General features: G+C 43.7%; 1 protein-coding gene across 1 annotated transcript in view; it reads right to left on the minus strand.

Moving 5' to 3' along the window:
* Dner (delta/notch like EGF repeat containing) overlaps positions 1–22,424 on the minus strand; it is a 195,230-nt gene that overhangs the window by 96,651 nt on the left and 76,155 nt on the right. The window contains exon 6 of the mRNA XM_010608136.3: positions 4,164–4,277. Coding sequence (XP_010606438.2) covers positions 4,164–4,277 — 114 coding nt within the window. The remainder of the gene's footprint in view (positions 1–4,163; positions 4,278–22,424) is intronic.

Here is a 22,424-nt window from a genome sequence, read left to right on the forward strand (position 1 = left end):
TTGAGATGGGGAAGGTCTCACTATGTTGCCCAGACTGGTCTCAAACTCATGGTTCTCCTGCCATCATCTGGATTACAGACGTGTGTCACCATGCCCAGCTAAATATTCATATATTTAAACATGCATATTTAAATGCCAATATGCAGGGAGAGGGAGTATGTATAATTAGAAATCTTCAGACATAAAGATAACCTCAGGATTAGGAACACAGTCATAAGCAATAATATCAGATTCTAAGTACTTATATTTATGGTCATCATTCCATGAGGCAGATGTAAAAAATATTCGTGATATTTCTACTTCCACTTCTTATCTTCCCTGCTGTATCCAGAATCTGAAACTATACTTCTCAAAGACGGACCTAGGGAAAGTAGATTAGAAATAAAAAATAAAAACAGCCAGAAGTTCTTGATGAAGGATGTAACCCTGGCATGGGAGGAGAGCAGACCTGTCCCGCTGGTGTATGACTCTGAATTTTGGAAGCGAGACTTAAGAGAATGCAGGGGTCCAGGAAGGCACCAATCTCAGAGCTCCTGGCCCACATCAGATGCGAAAAGACCCTTGAAGGGAAAAGCATCGATGTAAAAAGAATAGGAAAGAGCCAGGATATAGATGTGCCATGCTTAAGCACTACCCAAGGGAAGGCACAGTTTTAACAGCTTTCTCGCCTGACAGAGATGGTTGTAAAAGGATTCCAGTCTTCATCACAAAAAGAAGCATCATAGAGAGCGAGTGGCATCAGATTTTATAATTGAATAATCTGCCAAATATTAATTAACCTTCTGCCAACATAAAACATGATGCACAGATGGGGTGTTAGGAGCAAGTGAGGACAAAGAGATGTATAAAATACGTTCCTTCTCCTGGAGGGAGGACGGAGAAGGCAGAATCAACCCAAGTGCTCAAAGAAGCAATGGAAAGGAAGTGGGAGGGTCAAAGGCTCTATCCCAACTTGAGAACATTCTGCGGACTTGAGATATTTGCCAAGTTTGCCCTTCAGGCTGTCAAACTGGCCTCGTGGCTGATGTGAAGATTCTCGAGCGCAGGCTCTTCTCCAGGGTGGAGGTACTCTATAAGTTCAGTTAGCGCACCGACCACCCCAAGGATCGGGACTGCTTTTAGAATGCTCCTCGCCAGCTATAGGCTTGAGCTGAGATGCTCTGAAAGCTTTTGGGAGTCCTTCTAGGCCATAACTAAATCTCTGCTCAGTCTTTGATGGAGAGAGACATCCGAGTGGCAGACTTCCTAGAAAAGGCTGTGGGAAGCTCACCCTACTCTCTCTCCTTCATGCTCCGTAACCCTAACCATCCCCAGGGCCTCTCTACTTCACCTCAGAGTTCTCTCAAACCCGCCAGTTTCTCCCCGTCTCTGTGCTTCTATTCTGAAACACTGACTTCTACCACCTGGACTTCAACAGTCATCTCCAAACTCTCCTCCTTGTTTCCATTCCTGTCTCTCTCCACCTTACGCTCGACACTGCTCCAGAATGGAAATGTTTCATTTCCCTCTTTGTTTCTCAATGGCTTAAGGATAATAACTGCAATGAAGACAATAATGGTAAAATAGCCAATATTTCTGGAGCACTTAGCCATGCAGCGGGCTCAGCACTTTATCTGCAACATTGTCCCTGAACTGTGACCGACCCTTTGAAGCAGGCAGCAGCATCGCCTTCATTTTACAGATTAAAGCATGAGGTACTGTAGGAAAAAGACTTTCCCCTCTCGAGACAAAACAGTAGGCCAGGGATGTAGCTCAGTGGCACTGCGTCTGCCTGGCAAGCACAAGGTCCTGAGTTCAATGCCCGAACTCTGACTGGAAAATCCCTGGCAGTTAAAACTGTCTAACATTCTGACAATTCTAGAAGGTCCCTAAGCAAATGGGACCTTAGGGGAGAAATAAACAAGTAAGAAAGCCTTTGTTGAAAACTGTAGGTGTCTAGGAAAGGGAGAATTGAATAGAATGGCCCATTTTCACAATAAGATAATGAGGGGAAACAGAAACAGTAATCGCAAAGTTGCATGAAATCTCTAATCGGGAATATCTGCTTCCCAAAAAATCCCAGAGTAAAGAATAGGCAGTGCTATGAAGAAATCTGAACTCAAATTGGAAAGAGGTCCAAGTAACTGTCATATAGAGAGAAAAGGAAGACTCTGGCAGCATCTAGAGAGACTGTGTTCCTCCTTGTATTCAGCCGGTGAGGAACTGGAGGAAGGGACCTCCGTGAGAGGGGACAAACTGCTCAGTGTAACCACTCTGAGTGCCTGCTCAGCAGACACCGGCCTTGGCAGACTGAATTAAAGCCTTGCTTTTGCTGCTTTTCATGTGTGTTTCTCAAAGGCACCAAGAGATGCAGTCACTTGCCCAGGGGAGGAACTGGGTCTTGGAGGAACCCTCTGAGGCCCTCCCCTTCCTTCTGGCCCAGGAAGCCCTGCTGCCTGGTCCCACTCCTTTCAAGCTAGCTGCCACCTTCTCCCTCTCCCCTCCTCTACTGGAGTCTCACCATGTGGGAATCTCTCTTGACCCCAGGGCGAGGAAGACCCCTTTCGCACATTTTCAAGGTGTCTGCTGCCTGTCATACTGTCCTTGTGCGGGCACCTCAGGAGGACCAACCCAGCTTCACCAGGTGTTATACCCTGAGCGGCACCTGGGATAAAGGAAATACTCAGGAAATATCCTGGCCACCTAAAAAATAAAGTCTTGAGTGAGAGGAAGATTCCTAGATTCTAGTTCAAAGGCCATCCTTATTACCAGTGCGATTTTCTGCAATCTCCTCCTCTTTGAACTTCTGGGGTCTTGCTGTAACCATCTGGTAAAAATCAAAGCAATCACAACAAAGCACTTTAGACTTCTCCAAGCTCTTTTACAAAAATCCCACTTGACCCCAGAACAACCCTGAAGCCTGCCCTTGACTGAAAAGCAACCAGAGGTAGGCGGCAACTGACTCATTCCGGGTGTGATAAAGCTCTGAAAACCAGCAAAGTGCTCATCGGCAAGTGACAGTCGTGCCACTTGCTCTATCTCAGTCCCTCTGACTATATCTGCTTGCCTGTTGTGCAGAGAGAGATAAGAGCAGTGAAGAACAGGCCAGCCAAGCCTGTGGGACCCCGTTGGCGTGGTGACCAGTTTCCTTACCAGCCCACACAGCTAGAGGGCGACAGCTCAGTGAACCATAGCCAACCCATCCCTACCACTGGTCCTGCATGGGGCGGGGGAGAGGAGAACTTGCCCCTGGTGTTGGTGTTTGTTTCTCCAAAACGGTAAAGAATTAGGTGATGTTCTTCACAAATGCACAGCACTTGGGTTACCTTGGGAGGCCACAGTGGCCTCTTATCCACGCCCACTGCCACCCTGCCTTCCTCCAGGATCTCAGCCGGGACCAGCAGACGGCAATTTTGAGTGCAGAGACGTTTCCTTAAGCACTTAGACTCTTAAATTTAATCTCTGTGGATGTGTGACTCTATTTTATGCAGTTGTCAAAGTGACTTCTCTGGATCAGGAGTTTACATGATGGTTTTATGAGGGGAAAGCCTCTAATACCATGTTATTCTTATAATATTAAAAGGTTTAAAAGTAAGCCCTTTCATAGCATCCCTGCAAGCAAAAACGGGAACAAAACTTCCTCAAAGTACAAAATCACTCCTTGAACACCATTGTCTACCTGTAATTATTTACCTCATCCGCCGGGAGAAACTATTCTAACAGTGAAACTATTTTCTAAAATAAAAGCCCTAAAGATGTGGCTTTCTGGGTGACTGAATTTTATAAGACATTGTAAAGTTAACATAAAAACCAAAGTAGATGAGCTACAGGTTCAATTTTTTTGTGAACTGATATAAAAAACTGAATAGCCTAATAAAAATGGTAATTTTAAGTGAGACTTCACCATTAGAAAGAACTCTGTTTTATTAAAGAAGTTAATTTTCAGTGTATAAATCAAAATCAGCAAAATTCTTAGCTTACACCCAATATTCTAACATAATCTTCAAGTTATGCCAGCATAGAGTTTTCAAAAGGTACCGTGCACATTTTGTTTAAATGAAACAAAATAGGAAGTTCTCTTATACCGAGTTTTTCAGAAATGTAAAGTACAAAATTGATCAAATTCATGTTTGATTTAAAGTGAAAAGTGACAAGCGTTTCTGGAGCAGTAATTAGTATTTTACCTTCTGGACACTGGCAGGTGAATCCACTGAGACTAGAAATGCAGGTGGCTCCATTTCGGCACGGGTCCAGGACACAGTAGTCAATCTTGGACTGGCAAAGTTCTCCGGTGTAACCTGCGTAGAACGACATGCACACGTTATAAGATGTGTTTTTCTAAAACCACCGCAAGCCAACCCACAGATTGGTGGACTCCGCGGTGCCCACCCAAGGAAGTAACAGCCTGGAGCTCGTCTTCCAGCTACTCTTTAAGCTCGTTTACCTTTCTAACTAGGAACAATCACAGCATTTTGGAAGCATCTGAGAAATCATTTACTTTGCCTGAGTCTTTATTGCAAAGGTTACCTTCAGAACCTTCAGAACTGAGACTAGAGGCCCAGTCTGTCCCAGTGGACAGCTTCTTTCTAACATAAAATTTCATACTCTGCCTGGCTAAGTGAGGTAACACCCACTTTCTCTAGGCCACCACAACACCTACAGAAAAAACTTTAGGAAGATGTCTGATATTAAAGTTTTTAATTTATAGTATTTGTTAGCTACAAGAGCCTATCCATGTTAATGCTGAGTCCCAACCTCTTACCTTAAAGATAAAGAGATTGAGGCACAGATAATGCTAAGCACATTAATACATTATTCTTAATACTTATTTGAGTCATAAATCTAACTCTAAGTTCCCTGTGAAGCCAGCCCTCATGGTGGCTTTGTTGAATCATAACATAATCACCACTCATATGGTAAGAAAGCAAGGATATAAATCTACTGAAACACCTGGGAAGTTCACAAAGATTTAAACAATTGTTAGTTTTTTTTTATCAGTTTTGGAAAAACAACGGCTCTCTAGAGAGACGAGTTTAAAGGACAACATCCCATTCGGCTGGCTACTCTTCCTAAAGTGGGCAATGATTATGAAAGAAAATTTGGAAAAAGAACAAAACATAAAAAGAGAGGAAAGGGGGGGTGACTTATGTTATGTGAGTGGCAGGGCCATTGATACTCTGCAGATAATTCCCATTGTAGATGTTTGTGCACGGTTATTTCAACAGGATTTTAATCACGCCGCAACATTTCCCATATCTCCAGGATGCTTTTAACTATGCGGAAACTTGCATTTCTGAATCGTTAGTTTGGAGAGACTGTCATTACTTCTTGCGTCTGAGCTTTGCAAAAACAAATCAATGATATCAAACAAAGGGATTTTCCCGAGTTTCAGTTACCTCCCTAATGAGGACAAATTACAGACTGCATGGATGTGGGGCCACTTGTTTGTGAACTTTCTCTTCCACATGTACGTCAGGAGTCTAGAGATTCTAGCTCACTCAAGGGTCTAAGAAGATGCATTAAAATAAGCCTGAACTGTTAAAAGTTCCAAAACCAGGACAGAAGGCTATTTCAAAGCTCCAGAACAGAACAGTTCAACATGTTAGTAATGTACGGAGCATATATTTTCAAGTGAAAGCTCAAACTCAAAGTGTAGGGGAATGAATTGTTTTTAAGGGGAGTGAGACAAATAAGATTTGTCTAAAAGTAGTGGCTAACGTTTACAATAGAGCACTTATTTCCACATGAATTCATAGTCCTCCCCGCAGCCCTGTGCAGTCAGTACTATTATAACCCACCCCCATTTTACAGATGGGAAAACTGCAAATTGAGAAGTTTAAGTGATGTGCTGGGCCCGAGCCATTAAACAGCTGTTATGGCTAATGCAATACATACCACCACCAGCAACCACAATGCAGTTAATCTGAAGGAGATAGCAGAAAATAATGGGAAGGAAGGAAGCATGCATATAGACACAGAGAGAGATAAAAAGTAAAATCATAAATATCACCCATAACTCAGAGCCCATGTGTGGTTTGCTAGGGCAGACTGTGCCAAGAATTACTTTTTTTTTTTTTTTGGTACCAGGGATCTAACTCAGGACCTTGCACTTGTGAGGCAGGTGGCGGAACCACTGAGCTAAATCCCCAGCCCCAAGAATTACTTTTTAATGTCTCTTCCTTCAAAGGTTCAATAATATGACTAGAAAAGTACATTTATGAAAAAGATAGCTTTTTATAAGTGGTGGCCTCTTACAGGCAGTGTGGCTGAATGAGTGTAGATGCTGTCATGAATCTTGTCTCTGGAAAGACCTTAGAATGGTGGCCTTGCAATCACACAAAACCAGGAGTCAACTACATATCAGTCCAAAAGGTTTAGCCCTACCAGACAGAATGAACAGGGGAACAATGAAGGATTCTGTGAACTTCAAAGTTCTTATAAGAAAATTTAAACAACCACTGCTTTGGACATTTTGTATATGGGATTTTTAAAGGAGTGGGTTTTGTTGTTGTTGTTGTTGTTGTTTGTTGTTTATTGCAAAACTGGGGATTGAACCCAGGGCCTTCATACTGAGCTACACCCCCAGACCTTCTTTCTACATTTAATTTTGGAGATAAGACCATGCTAAGTCACTAACTTGGGTACGCTGAGCTAGGAATTGCCATCCTCCCAGCTCAACATCCTAGAATCGTGGGATTACAGGCATGTGCTACCATGCCTGGCTACCGGGGAATTTGAGGCAAACTTACTTAGAGACTAACAAGTAAAGCCCACATATCCATCACTTAGCCTCAACAATTATTAACACTTTTTGTTTAATCTCATCAAGACTCTTATCTTCCCCACTGGGGAATCTTAAATTTCTTTGCACCTGTGAATATTTCAATATGCACATCTAACAAAAGGAGACTTTTTAAAGATGACTTTAATTACCTCTTTAATTTATGTTCAGTCACATTTATAAACTTAAACCCTTTCAGCCATATTTATTAATATTAATAATTTCCTTTTAAGAACTATATTGATATTGCACAGATATTCCTGTACACTTAATTAACTCTCATAGGTCTAATAAATTAAACTTTTAAAGCCATCAAGGATTTTGAAAGTATGACAAACAAGGAACGATGGTTTAAAAAGACCACACGTCACTAGCGAGACCTGGATATATGAGTACATTGCTGTGTCTATGAAACAAAAACGGAAGAGCAGACACAATGAGGCGCAGGCAGGAGGCAGGCTGGGATGATGGGGTGATGGGGTGACGGGACCCCAGCGGCACTGGCATAACCAGCTGTGGGTCTGCAGAGCACTGCTGAGCACTTGACACCTGTCCACACTGGGCCCATCAGAGGGACCAGGCATTACCATCAGCCTCACGTGGGTTACTAACTGGAAGTCCTAAGAGCACAGATGTTCTACATCCTGCCATCTCAGGAAGAAGAGAGGAAAAGGGCACAGAGCCATGAGTATCTTGCAGAAGGAGTTAGGAGCTGGCAGTCACTGCTCCAAAGCCAGCAGAGCACCACTTCACAGAGGCCGCCAGACCAACCGTACATACGTGATTCTGAGTATCTCAGGCTCACCCAAGTCATCCCATCTGCACTTTGTGTTGTAGTCACAACTGCAGAGTTAACCTAAATGAGTGACGGGTAGAAACTTAAGTGTCAATGACTATGAGAGCTTGCTGGGTCTTTCTTCCATGCTACTCAAAGTTGGTCTCTTCTCGGAGGAATAAAGGAACCGCACGGGTTGTGAATAATGTTTTCTTTACCCCACGAAAGTGGTCACAGAGACACAGAGGGTCCTGTGGATGCTCAAGCAAGACTGACAGCGCCAGTGCCACAGCAGGGAAAGATACATGGTGGCCATTCATGTGCGTGAGGTGAGAATTTGCCCTAACACATGCCAGAGTGGGCATTTCAGCCTTTGAGTTCCCAAGGTCGACAAGGCATGGAGGAAAACCCTGTAAGGTATGGAATTATGCAGAAAAGGTGGGCATGGCATTTATACTTTCCTAAAATTCTACAATACTGACAGACTTTATTCTGGTTCTGAATTGTCAAACCCTGTCCCTTTCTATGGTACGTGATTATCTGAGGTCCTTTACCTCTAGCCAGGGAGATGGTTCCTCCCTTCAGCCAGACCGTCAGCACTACTGGGCCTCCTTCCCCGCTACTCCGACACCTGCATCACACCTTCTAGATTACCCTGCCCAACACATCACCGCCTCTTATGGGGACTCCAGCAATCTCTCCCAGTCCATCTCTCCACATGGGGACAGCCAGAGAGATATTTTAAAGATACAGTTTATATCCAATGACTCCTTTACATAAAACCCTTTAGTGGTTTCCCAAAGGGTCTTGGGGGAAAAAAAATCCAATCACTTCACTCAGTGGCTAAAAACTACAACAAGATGTGGCATGATTCGTCCCACACCTTTACCCACTCTCTCCAGGGAACACTGTCCTGTGGTCTCATTCTGCTCCTAAACACACCTACCCACTTTTTGCAGTCTTTAGTATCCTTTTCATACTGTGGCTTCGTTACCAAAGGTGTGAGAAGGATGCAGGATTCAGCAAGAGTAGTTACAAGCCTTCCCTGCAACCTTGGATTACGACAGGAACTTAAAGTTTTCGTGTAAAACAGAAATGATGAAATAGTGTTTTTTAATCTCGGGGGGAAGTAGAGAAAGGGAGGGTTAGTATACAGCACTAGGATTTCATCAGGAAACAAATGTAGGAGAGATCAAAAGCGAACTGCATAATGAAGCAGAAGATCCAAAGGAGGTGCATTGAAGTTATCTCTAAAATCAGGAAGGGGAAGTGAAAAGGTCTTAAGAAAGTTAAATTTAAAAAGCAGTGGAAAATCCAGATGAGCAAGGAAGGCAGTCAGCTTCAACATTAGTGAGGGCCACAAATAAAATTTTAAAGTTATTTTAAAATGTGCTATCAAAGGTCACTTCTGTGCCACCCTGGCCTGCACCTCCACTTTGGACACTGCAATGAACATCAGCCGAGCTTAAAGTACTCCTCACCCAGCTAGATGACGCTGGCCCCTCTCAAGCCCACCCCCACTCTTCCAGCTCCAGCCCGACGTGCCCACCATTTCTCTGCAGCGTGGCACTTCGACGAGGCAGAAGCAGGACTGTTTCTCTCCTATGAAAGCTCCTATCCAGGTTGGATTCTTCAAGTCAGCGACTCTCAGCCGAGGCGCTCACAGCTCCAAGCTCCCAGGCAGTGGTGGAGACGCTGCTTGCGGTCATTCCCCCAGGGGTGCTACTGGCATCTAGTGGGGCCAGGGGTGCCGCCAAAAACCCTACGATGCACACAACAGTCCACAGCAAAGAGCCAGTGAGTCCAAAATGGCCCTAATGGCAAGGTTAAGAAGCACTGGTTCAAGTCAGAGATACGTTAGTCCTACAAAAAGCCTCTGTTTTTGTCCCAGTGGAGCCTGTCTTCCCTACACAGAAGCTGCTCTTTCACAAAGCTGAGAAACGTATTCCTAACACTTTTTAAAATCAGAACCCTTAAGAATATTTATAACCTCTAGTAAGTTAAGGACCATTTAAAATATATTAGTTGGCTCTGAAAACTTTAATAAGGATTTTATAATTGTGATATTCTACAAATACATAAAATACATTGGTCAAAGAAAATGACTATTCAAATTATCTTGATCTGCAAATGATATTATCCTATACTTAGAGACTCTACCGAAAGACTTTTAGATCTGAAAAGCAAATTTAGCAAAGTAGTAAGACACAAAATCAAGAATAAAAAACAAATAGCCTTTCTGCACACCAATAATGAACTTGTTGAGAAAGAAATCAGGAATACAACTCCATTCACAATAGCTTCAAAAAGAAGACAATAAATAAAAATGAAATGTCTAAGAATCAACCTAACCAAGTAGGTGAAAGACCTCTATAATGAAATTGTAGAACACTGAAGAAAAAAAATTGAAGATGGTAAGACCTCCCATATTCAACTTACAGAAGAGAAAATCTTTGCCAGCTACTCTTACAATAGAAGATTCACATACAGAATATATTAAAATGCAAAAGACTTAACTTCAAGAGAACATGTAATCCAATAAAAATGGGCAAATGAACTGAACAGACTTCTCTCAAAAGAAAGACAAATGGCCAATAATCATATGAAAACTGTTCAACATCCTCAACCATCGGGGAAGTGCAATTTAAAAGTGCACTGAGATTCCAAGTCACCTCAGTGGAACAGCTATCAATGAGAACACAAAAAAACAATAAATGTTGGCAAGGATGCAGGGGAAAGGAGGACTCATCTACACTGTCAGCGGAAGTGTAAATTAGTATAGCCACTATAGAAATCAGGAAGTGTCATAGTCTAAATATGAAGGGCTCTGCAGACTTGTGCATTGAGGGTTTGATCCCCAGTGCAGCAATGTTAGGAAATAGGGCCTGGAGAGGAGACTGGGTCCTATCATTGATGGGTTCACAGTGGAATATTAGGAGGTGAGGCCCACTTGGACAAAGCAGGGCAATGGGGGCATGTGTTTTCAGAGGTGGCTGCATCTATAGTGTGTGACTGATTTGTGATGCAATGCTAAAATCAAGGGTGGCCGACTACTAAGTCAGTCTACTAATTGGTTTGGTACCACCCTACTCTTGGTACCAAATTCTGTCTTAGTTATTTTTCTCATTGCTGAGACAAAATACCCAACACCCACAAGTTAAGGGAGGAGAGGTTTATTTATCTTACAGTTTGTAAAGGTTCTAGTCCATAAGTGGTTGGCTCCAAGGCAGAGTGGCATGTCAGACAAGCACAGGAGAGGAGAAAGAGCATAGGGTGGGCAGAAGGTACCAAAGAAAGCAAACAAGAGACTGTAAAAGGTTTTCTGCCCCTTTTATATTCCATCTAGGCTACTGGGATTACTGAGTGGCTGTGCCAAACCAATTAGTGGACTGATTTAGTAATCACCCACCCTTAATCTCAGCATTGCATCATAAATCAGTCACACACTCTAGATCCAACCACCTCTGAAAAAGCCCCACCCATGACCACATGAAGCTTTGGTGAGTGGTGGGGGCAATCTAAACACAAGCCATAATAAATGGCTATGTAAAATTCTGATCAGGCATCACAGAGGTTTCATTTATTCTTCGAGAATATTCTAGTACAACAAAGGTATAAGAAAACTTGTGACTCGACATGTCCATGAAGGATGCCTTTCTAGTACAATTAGGGAGGCACTAACCTGAGCCTGATATTTTTAAAGCAGACTGGCCATGAGCAGTGGTGTTAAATGAAGGAGAATACTGTACATGTGATAGTAAGGAAAGCCTAGCATTCATAAAAAAGACACAAGGCAGAAGACAATCAGATGCCTTCTAGGAAATGCAATGAACTATAAATCCATTCAGTTGGCATTAACAAGCTACATTTTATTTAATCAGATTTGGAGTGCTTAATTTTATACAATTTTGTGTTTAGTACAAAGTACAATTTAACTTTTATTAGTATTTGGAGAGAGAGAGGCTAAGTTTCCCTTTAAATGTCAAGAGTGGCTTGGGGAAAAAATATATATATATCTTTTGATTTCCAGCAGCATAACAAAAATCATCCACCCCCTTCACCCACAATTCAACTGCACTGCCTGTGGCCTGCAAATGAAGGAAAACCTTCCAGAAGTCCAGGGTAAATCATACAACCTATAAGAGAAGTTGGCTACATGAGTCACACTAAAAATTTATAAATTGATCAGCTTTAGTTTTTCAAAAACATTCTCCCTGCAGGAGGATCACTGTGAGTTCGAGATCAGCCTGGGCTACATAGTGAGTTCCACATCAGTCTCAACTACATAGTGAGAACCTGTCTCAAAAAACAAACAAACAAAAAACAAAACAAAACGAAAACATTCTCCTTCCCTACACAATCATTTTTATATATGATGTTTATGTCATGATTCTTCTACTAAAATAAAAAATACTCCTCCGTGTTGCTTTGGCTCTGTGAGGGAGAAGCTAGTTGTTTCTTTGGAGAGCTGTCCTGAAAGCTTCCAAGATGTGAACTGTAGTGAGAGCTATTTTTAATGCTTTTGGTCTTTTTGTAGTCTGGCCTGTGCCGTGGAGTGAAGCTGCTGGGTGTGGACTACACACCTGGTGCTACCAAAAGAGCCAGCCGGTCTGGGTTCACACTCTCCGGGGATCCGAGAGATGGAGGACCTCACATCAGCACACTGACACGAGGGGCAAACAGCAGGAATCTGAGCACCATCAAAGATATCCGTCCCAGTTGCACCCCATTTCAAAGTCAGAAGGCAGAAATTATTTAACAGGGGGGAAAAAAACAGATCTGTTGGCAGGAGAAAAACAAACACATCTGGACAAATGTAAACATGACTTAAAAACCAAAGGCAAAGAAAGAAGGATATATGAGGTCTCTCTATAAAAGGAGATATGATATAATTAAAATGGGAATGCACAATTAAATAAAAGCATGAGGAAAACTGGCATTCAGCAGAATTAAAGAATCAGACTCAAGGTTAATAAAAGCAACCATATCTGAAAGTAAACAGGCAAGAGGAACAGTGCAAAGGACAGTGGCTCGGGGAGTTTGAGTTCCAGGATGGTGCCCAGGGCGGATCTGGCCTTGACTTCCATCAGGGGTGAAATGAGGGTAAAGACGGCCCGCTCTCAGCACCTCTGCAGATTGAACGACAGCAGCTCCAAGCAGCAGGCGCCATTTCTGTGGTGTGCACCCTGAGGCCACAATAGCTGACACTGTGCCTGGCATATCCTGCGTGGCTCGATTGCTTTTTTAGTGAACAAAGCATTTATGGATGTTGCAAATCTAAAGGAACATACCAATACTTCTGATCTCTCGGGCACTTTAGAACAGTGGTTCTCAAATGTGACCCCCGGACCAGCAGTATCAGCGCGACCTAGGAACTACTGCAACTGTTTACTGAGCAGTGGCACCCTCACCTGCCAAAGCAGGTGCTCCAGAGTTGGGACCAGAAATCCAAGTCCAGAGAAGCGCTCCAATGACTCTGAGGCTAGGAACGCACCGCTCCGGAAAGCAAACAGCACGGGGTCTTTTAATAGTGAATATTAATATTATTCATCTTAGAATTACATGTATAATTCAGATTACGGAGGGCAGGAACAGAAGCTGATGAGGGAAGGTCAAACATCACATACAGGAGCCTTATCACTGTTGACGCATCTTCTCTTTGAGTGGGAGCCTTGAGGCTCAATTATTGCACCTGGCATTGCATCATTTTCAGACCCAGGTCCCTGCTCATGGAGGGCAGACACCTAACTCCAAGCCAGGGACACTGTAGATATTCATTATATATCAAATCAGTGTCTGCCAAGTACCATTTACTACTATATTTAAATAATCCCTTCATTCCATTCAAATGGAATGAAATATGACATGGCAGTATATTAATATAGGCTGGGCTTATACGTGACACTCATGGCTTTTCGTGTGGTGATTACAAAGGGGGAGAAAGTTCATTTAAATCTCTCTCATTATGTGTGTCTGAGTGACTACCCCTGAAAAACTGAAATTAAAAGACAAGGGGGAAAACTGTACTGAGAATTGATGCCATGCAACAATTAGGGGATTGGCTTAAAATATTTATCAGCTGAATCCTAAATGTACATAATAAGCAGAACTAAAGGAGGTACACATTCACTCCTCCAGAAAGAACATTTTGTGTGTTAAAATTCACATTTTGGGATTTTAAGAAAAGTGGCAGCTTCAGGGAGTTTACACCCTCGCTGAGGAAATCAGGCAGGCCTTCCTGGATCACCATGAGCAGAGAGTACAGCAGGGGACAGGAACGGGCAGGTGACTCTGCTGACCCGATGCTGGGAGAGCAGACTGGGTGGGGCCAGCACGATGGCTCCTAACCGACGTGTATGGTGGTCAGTGAGCAGCATCTCCCAGGGTCTCTGCACAGAGAGGGTAGATGTGGTGAAGACATGCTGTGGCTTGGCCCCTTCCTGGTTCAGTTTTGGGAAAAAGCTTAAGTCTCTCTTCCCTTCTCCCGAGAGCAGGTGCTCCAGAGGAAGCTACAGAGGAGCTGTCAAAGCCAGACATGGTGTTGAGGTTGAAGGGGCGAAGCCCTTGGAGACAGAAGGAGGTAAGTGAGAGCTCTGCGCTCTCTCTGACGAGTGTTCAGAGGCTACAAAGAGGCACCCTTATGGGGCACTCGCATGTGGTGTGTGTTCCTGAGCAGGTATGGATGTGTACATGGTGTGTGCGTGTGTGTGTTTGTGTGTGTACATATCTGTGCATGTGTGTGTTTGTGGGCATCTTGTGTGCATGTGTATGTGGTGTGTTCACGTGGGATATGTGTACGTGAACATGGGTACACATACACACATAGGTGTGCTTGTACATGCATGCATCCTCTTTTAAAGTCAATCCTACTGCTCCCTTTCACAGAGAAAACTTAAGCTCAGGAAAGTTAAGCAGAGCTGCTGAGTGACTTAGTCCAGAATTCAGCCAGGACAACCGATGCCAGATCCCACACCCTTACCTGGCAAGTATCCCTCTCCCTCCTCAAGTTCATCTGAAAAGACCGAGACCCAAGCAAGGCCAGCCTGGGGCCAGGGACAGTGGGTAAGGACTGGCCCATTCTCTTGTGGTCTCAGCAGAAGAAAAGAGGTCCTGAGGGTCACAAATGGTCCAACTCAGCAAACCAGAGTGGGAGGCCACAGAGGAAGCGGTGGTGAGGCTCTGTGAGGACAGCAAGCTGTTGACTGCAACAATGGGCACAGCACCACGTAGATTGCCACATGGATCATCGTTCTTAAACTTCAGAACAACCACTGGATGATGGCAGGTTTATCCTGCCACCTGCCCCCAACTTAAAAATAGACAGTTGAGACCCACTGTGTTGAGGTCATTTCTCAAAGGTCGTGGAGAAAATGGGCGTGGGCAGCAGGCTTGGCTCTTGGACTTCTCAGCTCTCCAGGCAGCTCAGGCCTGGACTTCATGAGTACCCCTGAAAGCTATGAGCCAAGATGCGTGGAATGAGGGAGGGGACAGAGGCTTGTCACAATCATTCAGGCAGCAGATGACAACAGCCTGAATCAGGGCTTTCGCAATAGACAAGGAAGAGCAAGGGCAGATGGGGAATCACTGTAAATCAAGCAAACTTGGTGGGTATCCAGAGGTAAATGGGATGATGGCATCCGCCTTCACGGCTCAGAATCCAGCCTGAGCGAAAAGGGAAGAAGCCAGGCTGGGAGAGGAGGCACCAGGAGCCTGGATCTGAGTTGGGAGGAGGAAGAGGAGATGTCAGCAGACGCATCAATGCCAAGTCCAATAAAAACGCTGGCGCTGAGGTGAGAGGCCAGGCAGGAAGGAGGGTCTGGGTGCCATCTGCATGGTGACAGCTCAGAATGAGTGACTGCTAAAGGCAAAGCAAAGCAGCTGACGAGGGCAGGAGGAGGGGGGATTGAAAAGGTCTCTGGAGAACAGACGCAGCACGATGCTCGGTAAACCAGGCGAACGAGACTCCCTCAGAGATGACCGCTATGCACAAGACGAGGACAGGAAATTAGCGAGGACCCCACCTGTGACCTCGGAGAAGCAGACCCACAATGCGATGCGAGAGAAGCACAGAGCAAGCTGTGGCTGTAATGAAGAGAGAGGGAAGGAGAGAGAAGGGTGGAAGTCAAGAGAGAAGGGGAGGAGTGGAAGAAGAGGAAGAGGAGACACAGGAGGCGGGTGGGAGGAGAAGACGGAGGAGGAGAAAAGGAGATGGGCATACAGAGGCACAGCAAGGACTTCCTAAATTCTTGCCTGTCTGGGGGACTGGTGTGAAGAAGGAGACGACCTGCAAAATCTGGCAGATACGAGAAGTGCAGAGACATGGAATGTGGCGGAGAGAGGGACGTGAGTGAGGCTGGAAGCACAAGACGCCAGCGAGGAGTGAAGCGAGGGGACATCAACGGCCAGGTTCGTAGAAGCACTCGCCGCAACAGTGTAGAAGGGAAGAGCCTAAATGTCCATCGGCAGATGAATGGGTAGGCAAAGCCCGTGTATCCACATAGGAGAATATTACCCGGGCATTAACAGGAGCATAGTACTGACACATACAACGGCCTGGATGGAGCTGGGAAATATTACGCTACACGAAAACAGCCCGTCACAGAAATGTCTTTCAGTATATTCTTCCAGTCCTGCTCCTATTTCTCTTTATCTCTTTACTCTGCTTTATTTTTCTTCATAGCATGTACTCTGCCTAACTCTGTTGACTACACATGCACATTCTACACATGCAAATGCAAACATCCACACTGCGTTATATGAAACCACCATAGGAAATCTATAGCGCTGGAAAGCCGATCAGTACCACAGTGGTCCAGCTGCCATAGCTCTTTCATGGGTAACCCATGGTCTCCTCCCTGGATTTCCAGCATGCCTCTCTCTGCCTGTACTTTCTGGGTGCCAGGCAAACCTTTCAACAGGGAAATCAGAGGGTCCACCCCAGCTCACACCCTCCACGGCTCCCGGCTCTCGCAGGATAAAATCCTTGCCCATCTTTATGGTCTGGCCCAGCTTCTGCCGTAGGCCACATCATCCCTACTTCTCCCAGGCCTGTGCTCCCGCTCCTCAAACACACCAAGCACATTCTTAGCTCGGGCCTTTCCTGTTATCTTAGCCCATTCGGGCTGCTAAAACAAAACACTCTAGGCTGGGAATTTATAAACAACACAGATGTACTGCTCATGGATCTCAAGGTAGGGAAGTTCAAGATTAAAGTGCTGACAGATTCAGCGGCTGGTGAAGCCTTGTTCCTCACAGACAGTGCCTTTGATGCTTCATCACTCAGCAGAAGGGGAAGGCAGCTCTCTGGGCCCTCTTTTATAGGATGTCTATCCCATCACTAGGGCTCCACCTTTGTGATCTAATCATTCCAAAGACTCGACCTTCTAATACCATACTTCAGTGACTTCGTGCCAAACTATGAATTTAGGGACACTAAACCTCAAACTGTAACATATATGTTACTCCCTTCACCTGGAATCCAATTCCCCCTTATTCATACCTATTCCTCAATATTTCCCTCCTACGAGGCTTTACTTAATCCCCCTATCTATATTCCTACTCCTATTTCTCTTTATCTCTTTGTGCTGTTTTTTTTTCTTCATAGCATGGCTCTCTGCCTAATTCTTTCTATTAACTACACACATACACATATATGCAAACACATACACTGCATTAGCTGCTTTCTCATCACCAGAAGAAAATATCCCACGCCTTCCATTTGAAGGAAGAGAAGTTTATTTTGGCTCACAGTTTTCGTGGGTTCAGTCCATGGTTGCCTGGCTCTGAGGCAGAAATGGCACAGTGGAAGAACACGGTAGAGGAAAGCTGCCCACCTATGACAGCCAGGAAGCAGAAGGGGAAGGGAGGAGGTAGGAACAAGAATACACCATTCCATGTACAGCCCCAGTGATGGCCTATTCTGACCAGGCCCTTCCTCCTAACAGCACACTCAGCTATGAACTCATTAATAAATTAACACATTCATAAATGTACTGCTCCCACGGTCCAATCATTTTCCAGAAGCCTCACCTCTGAACACATGTGAGAGAGGAGATTTAGATTTAAAACACATGGTAGGAATTTTAGATTTAAACCATAACACACATACATATGTATACACACAGCAAAAAACACACATTTTTACACATTTTCCATTCTTCTTCTTCACTAAAATATGACCTCTATGAGAACAGGGACTACTTCATTCACAGTTGTCTTCTCAGCACCCAGAAAAATACCTGACATGTAACAGACATCCAGTAAATAGTTGTTGGGTGAATGAATGAACAATCCTTTCAACAACCTTTATTTTAAATATGAACAAACCCAAGAAAATTTTTAAAAGGTTAAAAAGGTCACAAAAGAGAACAAAAGCAATGAGTGGAGAAAGCTAGATTGAAACTCCTGCATGTCAAGTTACAGTTTTGAATGTGTCCCCTTTAGTTACAATTGGTGCTGTCTCTGGTCCTGACAGAGGATGAATGACATCAGGTGTCAGCACATTCATGAGCCATTCGTACCACTCACTCCATTCACAACTAGAGGAAAATTGGAAAACCATTAATGTTTTAAAGTGAGAGGGGAGGGAGGGAGGGAGAAGGGAAAAAATGCAAGGGGAGGGGAAGAGAGGGCAGGGGAGGGGAGGGGAGGGAAGGGAGACTGTGACTCAAAGGTAGACAAAGAATGTAGGCCCTGACTGTTTCTCCTGTGAGCTCTGTGATCTGGGACAAGCGCCTCAGTCACCAAGGTTCACACAGAGGCGATTTCTGAGGTTACCTCCACTTGGAAACTCTGCACTAACCCGCTTTTTAAAAACTGCACTCTGGTCTGCTAATGCATGCAGTTCTTGAGTTGAATGAGGCTGGGGATGAGGACTCACAGCAAATTGTAATCAGGATTTGTTTCCAGGAGGAAGTGACCCACTTCAAACCCACAAGTGGAAACACTAATGCTTACTAAGTCAGTGTTTCAAAGGTAAAGCTGAGATGGGAGTATATGTGACGTTCCCCTTGCCTCAGACATGATGAGTTTTTAAAAATAGGCTGAAATCTCCCATTAGTCAGAACAATGTAGCGCTTTGAAGCTGAAAACTGCTTTGCATAATGCTGATAATATTTTGGCAGTGGTAGTTCTGAACATGTATCACAGCTATTCTTTTCAGAAAAGGAAATCGCTCCTTTGAGAAAAAATTATGTTCTTGAAATTAGAAGGGTTTTATAAAATAAATCCCAATTAAAGAAGTTAAATTTCAACTGACTCATACACAGCATGTCTATAATGTTCAAGATACAGGGCCTGGCATGATAGAGAAGCAGTGGTCTAAGTTCTGGTCCGAATGCTGGCAGGCTCGAGATCCAAGAAGGGCCAACATTTCAGTTCAAGTTCAAAGGCAAAAGAACATCATCATTTATCTTGGCATCAGGTAGTAGTTTCCTCCTACTTAGTCATTCAGTTCTATTTGCCTCTGCAGTGGGTTGGATGGAGCTCAGCTACGTAAAGGTGGGCAATCTGCTTTGCTCAGTCTACCAACTCCAGGGTCAGTCTCATCCAGGAACATTCACAGTCATACCCAAGACAGTGGTTGACCATGTGTCCGGTCATACAAAATAGTCATGTTGACCCACAGAAGGAATCATCACACCGACTTCTGTGGTTCAGTTCCTCACATTAATTTTTCCAGTGAACTTATCTTTACAGCAGTGTGTATCTGCTGCTCATTTGTTCTAGTGTCCTATCTACATCCTGTTCCCTTTGTCACTGACAACCAGTGTTCCTCTGAGGAGTGGTAGTACCCAGCCACAGGAAAACCAAGGTGCTGTGACTGTGACAACATGTGGTGCCACCTTTCAGAGTGTTTAGAAACTTCTAGGTACCCTCCCATATCTCCTCTGTCTTTATGGCCTTTTGAAGACACCTCAGGACTTCTGTAGTAGGTCAAAGTAATGGAGACAGAATGATTTAAGTATACCCTACTATTAAACTCAATAACTTCCTTTTAAGTTCTCCAGCAATATTTGACATTATTGATGATCCCCTATATTTTGGAAACATTGCAGGACACAAAAATGCTAATTTCATTTGCTAAATATTTTGCCTTTCAAAATAAAAACTCTGTTAGGCTGGGGTGTGGGCATGGGATTTAGTGGTTCTGCTGCCTGCTTTGCAAGCACAAGGTCCCGAGTTGGATCCTCAGTACAAAAAAAAAAAAAAAATAGATATTCTATTCACCATCATCTATAATTCCTCTATATTGTTCAGACATAGGTAACATTTTTCTCTATGTGTTACTAATTTTAAAATTATCTCATCAAAAATCTTAACATAAGATTTGAAACTACTGTGCTCTGAAAAAAGGAAATGGAAGAAGATGAAAATGATCAAAAATGGAAAGATATCGCTTCCTGGATAGGCAGAATCAATATAGTCAAAAGAACCATATTTCCAAAATTGTTGTACAGATTTAATGTAATCCCAATCAAAACACCAACATCATTCCTCACAAAACTAAAGGAAAAAGTCCTAAAATTCATATGAAACCAAGAGAAACCTAGAACAGAAATAGAAATTCTGTACAACAAAGAAAAGGCAGAGGACATCACAATCCCTGATTTGCAGTTATACTACAAAGCCACAGTTATAAAAACAGTATGGTACTGGCAAAAAAAAAGCAGACTTGTGGATCAATGGGACAGAAGATACAGAAATAATACCAGGCATACTCAGCCACCTTATCTTTGACAAAGGGACCAAACACTTTCCCTGGAGGAAAGATAGCCTCTTTATTAAAGGATGCTGGAAAACTGGCTTTCAACATGCCAGTGACTGAACCAAGACCTATATCTCTTGCCATGCACTAAACTAAAACAAAAATGGATCAAAGATTTAAATATTAAAACAGAAACACTTAATCCACTAGAAGATAGATTAGGTAAAACTGAAAGACATAGGTGTAGGCAATGACTAAACAAAACCCCAGTTGAATAGGAAATATTACAAAGAATCAATAAATGGGATCAGATCAGGTTAAAAAGGTTCTGCACAGCAAAGGAAACTACCAACAGAGTGAAGAGACAACCTACAGAATGGAGAAAAAAAAAATTTTTTTAGCTACTCCTCAGACATATATCAAGAATATATAAATAACTCAAAAAAATGTGACCCCACAAATTGAAGACCCAATTTAAAAATGTGCATCTGAATGGATACTTCTCAGATGAAGAAGTACAAACAGCCAATATTTACATGAAAAAATTCTCAATATCACTGACCATTTGAGAAATGCAAATTAAAGCAACACTGAGATTGTATTTTATTCCAGAAAGAATGAGTATCATCAAGAAATAATTCTGGCAAGGCTGTGGGGAAGAAAGGAAACCTTCTCCATTGTTGATTGGAGTGCAAATTGGTACAACCACTATGGAAATCAATAAGGAGATTTCTCAAAATACTAAAACTACAGGCTCCATTTGATCCAACTGTTCCCTTCCTAGGTATCTTCCCAAAAGAATTACAAATATCAGGTCCAGAGTTCTGCCATAACATCGGGAAGTGCACACACATCATGGGGAGCAGCTATGAGGAACAGAGGGACACAGCTGCAGGCAGGTACCAGCTAGGGCCCCACCCTGCCCCAGAGGTGTGGGCACACATCCCCAAACCACAGGCCACCTAGAAAAGAGCTGCATGGGCATGCAACCTTCATCCAGAGTTCCACCATACCATCGGTAAGTGCATGCACATCCCAGGGAGCAACTGTATGAACCAGAGTGGCATGGCTACAGGAGAGTCCCAGCTAGGGCCCCACCTTCCCCGACCCCAGAAGTGCAGGCACCCATGCCCAAGCCACAGCCCACCCAGAAAAGAGCTACACAGGTGTGCAAGCTTTAGCCAGAGTCCTGCCATACCATTGGCCCCAGCCAAGGGCCCACGTGGAAAAGAATTAAACAGATGCACAAGCAACTGCCACAGGCTCACCCCAATACCACTGTCAAGTGCCTAAAGACTCTAGCCAGAAGCATACACAGACAACAGGAACTGGGATACACAGCCCCAGCCAAGGCACCCCCCCACAGACAACAGCTATATAAGGGTCCCAGTGAGAGGCACACTTAGATACCATCACAAGTGTGCACAGGCCCTAGCCAGGAGCCGTCCCAGACAAAAGGTCAGATCCGGGATATAGAAGGTCACCATTCTACACCCAGGAAATGGTGTACTGGGGAGCAGCAGAGTAAAGGCTGCTCAGTGGCCTGCTGAGAATTGAAGACCACTGGGTGAGCAAAAACTTCCCTCAAAAAAGGCACAGCAGGCTGCATCTGTTGAAGTGAGAAGACAAATAGATAAGTGTCAAAAGCAGACTTACAGATCACCTGAGGCAACCCCAAAGTAAAATGTGATGGAACAATCTGATACTCAACCACCTGGACTCCCTAAACTGGCAATGAAAGAGGACCTGGAAAAAATGAAATCAGGAATTATTTCTCACATAACAGCAGAGATTGTGCCCATAGTATAAAGACATGATTAAAAAATCTAGAGTGGACACAGATTAAAAAAAAAAAACAGAGGAGATGAGAAACATGATGGAATCCCAACACAGGAAACAAATGAAATCCATAAAACAGATGCAAACAGATTTCCAAGAGATCAAAAACTCCATTGAAAGTTTATGTATAGCAGAACAAGCCAATGCAGGGACAGAATTTCAGATGTAGAAGACAGGGTTGCAATTAGTGACCAGGAAAACAAAAATCTCTTTAAAATAGTAAGGGACCTTGAGAGATCAATCCAGCAGCTGCTAGACAATTCAAAGAAGAATAACATAAGACTGATTGGAGTCAATGAAGAAACAGGAGAGAGTGCAGATGACATTAAAAAAAAAAAAAAAGC

Source organism: Fukomys damarensis, unplaced genomic scaffold, assembly GCF_012274545.1.
Source record: "Fukomys damarensis isolate Sample0158 unplaced genomic scaffold, DMR_v1.0_HiC HiC_scaffold_16, whole genome shotgun sequence".
NCBI lineage: Eukaryota > Metazoa > Chordata > Mammalia > Rodentia > Bathyergidae > Fukomys > Fukomys damarensis.